Source organism: Entamoeba nuttalli (genome assembly GCF_000257125.1).
Source record: "Entamoeba nuttalli P19 unplaced genomic scaffold asmbl_4099, whole genome shotgun sequence".
Taxonomy (NCBI): Eukaryota; Evosea; order Mastigamoebida; family Endamoebidae; genus Entamoeba; species Entamoeba nuttalli.
The window spans coordinates 1-2,733 of record NW_008576558.1 but is presented as its reverse complement, the minus strand read 5'-3'; the positions used below and the strand labels follow the sequence as shown (position 1 = coordinate 2,733).

Sequence of the window (2,733 nt, the reverse complement as noted above, 5' to 3'; positions counted from 1 at the left end):
TCTTAACGTTTCAATTAATTAAAAAAGTCCATCAAAGAATTTGAAAATAAAGGATAAATATTGTTTGTCGATGCATTTAGCAAGGATTTTATATCCTTTAGAAGTAGAAGTAATTTCAACCATAACGTCGATGTCGTTAAGGAATTTAATTGTGTACATTAATAGTTCTTTGTCATTAGCCTTTTTTGTTGCAACTAAAATGAAAGTAGATAATTTTTGAAGTTTAAGTTCAAGTCCAGATCCTTTATATTCTTTAGACATAGTATTTGGAAGAGAGTTCCATAAATTAGCACAATTAGCAATATCAACTTGAGATTGTTCTTTCATTAATAAACCAATTGGCATTTCAAGAACATAGAAATAAATTTGTTGTGTAGAATTAGCGATAGCAACTTCTAAACGAGAAGAAACAGGAGTTGTAATTTCAGGAGGAATAAGTCCAACTGGAAGTAAAGCACCCCAACGTTTATTTGGAGGAATTGCATCAATATTTAATTGACCAGGAACTAATCCAAAAACATTTTTATTAAATTGCATTTGGAAATTAGTCATTGTTAATGGACTATTATTTGTAATTTCTAATTGTAAGAATAAACTACCACCTTCATAAATTAATGAAGCATCAACTTTCATATCAGTTGGTGTTTTTGGTAATGCAACTAAACGATTAATTGGAACAGTTTGTTTTCCAATAGAGAAAATATCTTTCATTGAATCATTTCTCTTTGAAGTATCTTCATCAAAGTCTAAAACATTTTTAGAAGCAGTTCCAATAAGATTAGAACTTCCTCCATCGAAGCAAAGAAGATCACTCATTTCACTTCCACCTTCTTCTTCATCTAATTTAGCACTTACTCCAATTTTTTTCAATTTTACTACAAAAGATGCTGGAACTTTTTGATAAACAGCAGATAATTCACCTAATTCTGAAATAAGAGAATTAAGAATTTGTGGATGAAGTTGTTGAGTTTGGAATGTAATGACATCACGTTCTTTTAACATAATATCATGTGTTTGTTGTGGATGATCAAATAAAATTCTCCAATAAATATGTGCACGATCTCTAATATCAAATGATGCTGAATTAGATGCTTCACTTAATGCTTTTTGTACTAAATCTTGTGAGTCTGGTTGTTGAATAAATAATTTAACTGATGCAGTAAGAAGAGCTAATTGAACATTAAGTGGTTCATCAGCAAATGAATTCATAAATTCATTGAGAAGATCAAATGAATTAGTAATAAGTTGATTATATTCTCCAATAATCCAAATCATAGCAGCTTTAGCATTTGGATCATCTAATGTATTTAAATTATCACATAATTTTGCAATTACTGGAAGATATTTTTGTGGATATTTTCTAAATAAGTCTTTCATTACAATACATGCTTCTTGTACAATATAATTTTGACCTAATTCAATTAATTCAACTAATTGTTTAACACATCTATCTGCAACTTTTTCTAATTTTAATGCACATTTTCCAAATGCTTGAACTGATTTTCTAACAAATTCAATATCAGCTGAAAGAGCATATTCTTTTAATTCTACAAGAATATCCATTACATTACTTTCATTAACTAACATTAACATAATTTCTAATTTTTCTATTTTAATATAAATTGGTTCATCATATGAACAATAAAATGTTCTTAATTGATTACTAAATAAATGTGGATATTTTTGTATTATTAAATTAATACATCGAAGAGTAATATATTGAATTTCATAATCATGTTTAGAACTATTACTTAATACTATACTAACTAATGGTGCAGATAATCTTTTACAATAAATATTAGCAATTTGTGGTGAAATTACTTCTAAATGTTTTAATACAATTTTTGCTGCTGCCATAACAACTGATGGATTATTATGTGTAAGTTTATTAATTACTCTTTCACATATATTTTCTGCTTCTTTTGATTCTTTTGGAATATATGTAGCAATAGCATCCATAATATAAACTTGTCCCCATTCATTACTTCCATCTAATGCACTTAATAATGGTCTAACCATCTTTTCTTCAATAATCCATTCTTTTCCTCCATTATTTCCAATTTCATGTAATGCTGCAATAACATTTGAAACAACCATTTGATTATCATCTAATAACATATCTCTTAATGTATTAAGAAATCCATGTTGTTCAATATTAATTGGATCCATACAATATAATTTTAAAACACAAAGTACTGCTGTTTTTCTAACATATGGATCTCTATCTTTTAAACATTTTCCAAGTGGTTCAATAAAATATTCAAATACATTTTGTACTCTAATACATCCCATAGTTCTAATTGCTAATGCTCGAATGAGTGGATTAGGATCACTTGAATCTTTAACAAATGAATTAACAACTAAAATAGCACGTTCTGGTTGACTTCTAGAGTAATTCATTAAATACAAATAAACTAACTTCTTGAGTTCTAATTTATTTGTTTGCATACACTTTAAAACATCAATAAAAAGCATAGAAACATCTTTTCCTTCTGTCATTGCTGCAACAATTCTTTTAACAGCTTCTGTTCTAACATCATCTTTACTACTATTTAATTTTTCTCTAAGATCTTGAATTTCTCCTCTATGACTTGAAACAAAATACTTTGACATTGTTGAAATTTTATTTATTTTAAGTTTTTTCTTTAAAACTTTTATTTTCTTTTAATTAATGAAAAAATTAATGAATAATTAATTTATTTATTTATTTCTTTCTTTAATTTTTTTTTTTTT

The 2,733-nt window shown here is 26.5% G+C and overlaps 1 protein-coding gene across 1 annotated transcript; it reads right to left on the bottom strand.

The window, feature by feature from the left end:
- Positions 1 to 18: 18 nt before the first annotated feature.
- ENU1_093360 (adaptor protein (AP) family protein) lies at positions 19 to 2,613 on the bottom strand (the record flags this gene model as incomplete). The annotated part of the gene is made up of 1 exon (XM_008859097.1): positions 19 to 2,613. The coding sequence occupies one exon, from the start codon at positions 2,611 to 2,613 to the stop codon at positions 19 to 21; it is 2,595 nt and encodes an 864-aa protein (XP_008857319.1).
- Between the last annotated feature and the right edge of the window lie 120 nt (positions 2,614 to 2,733).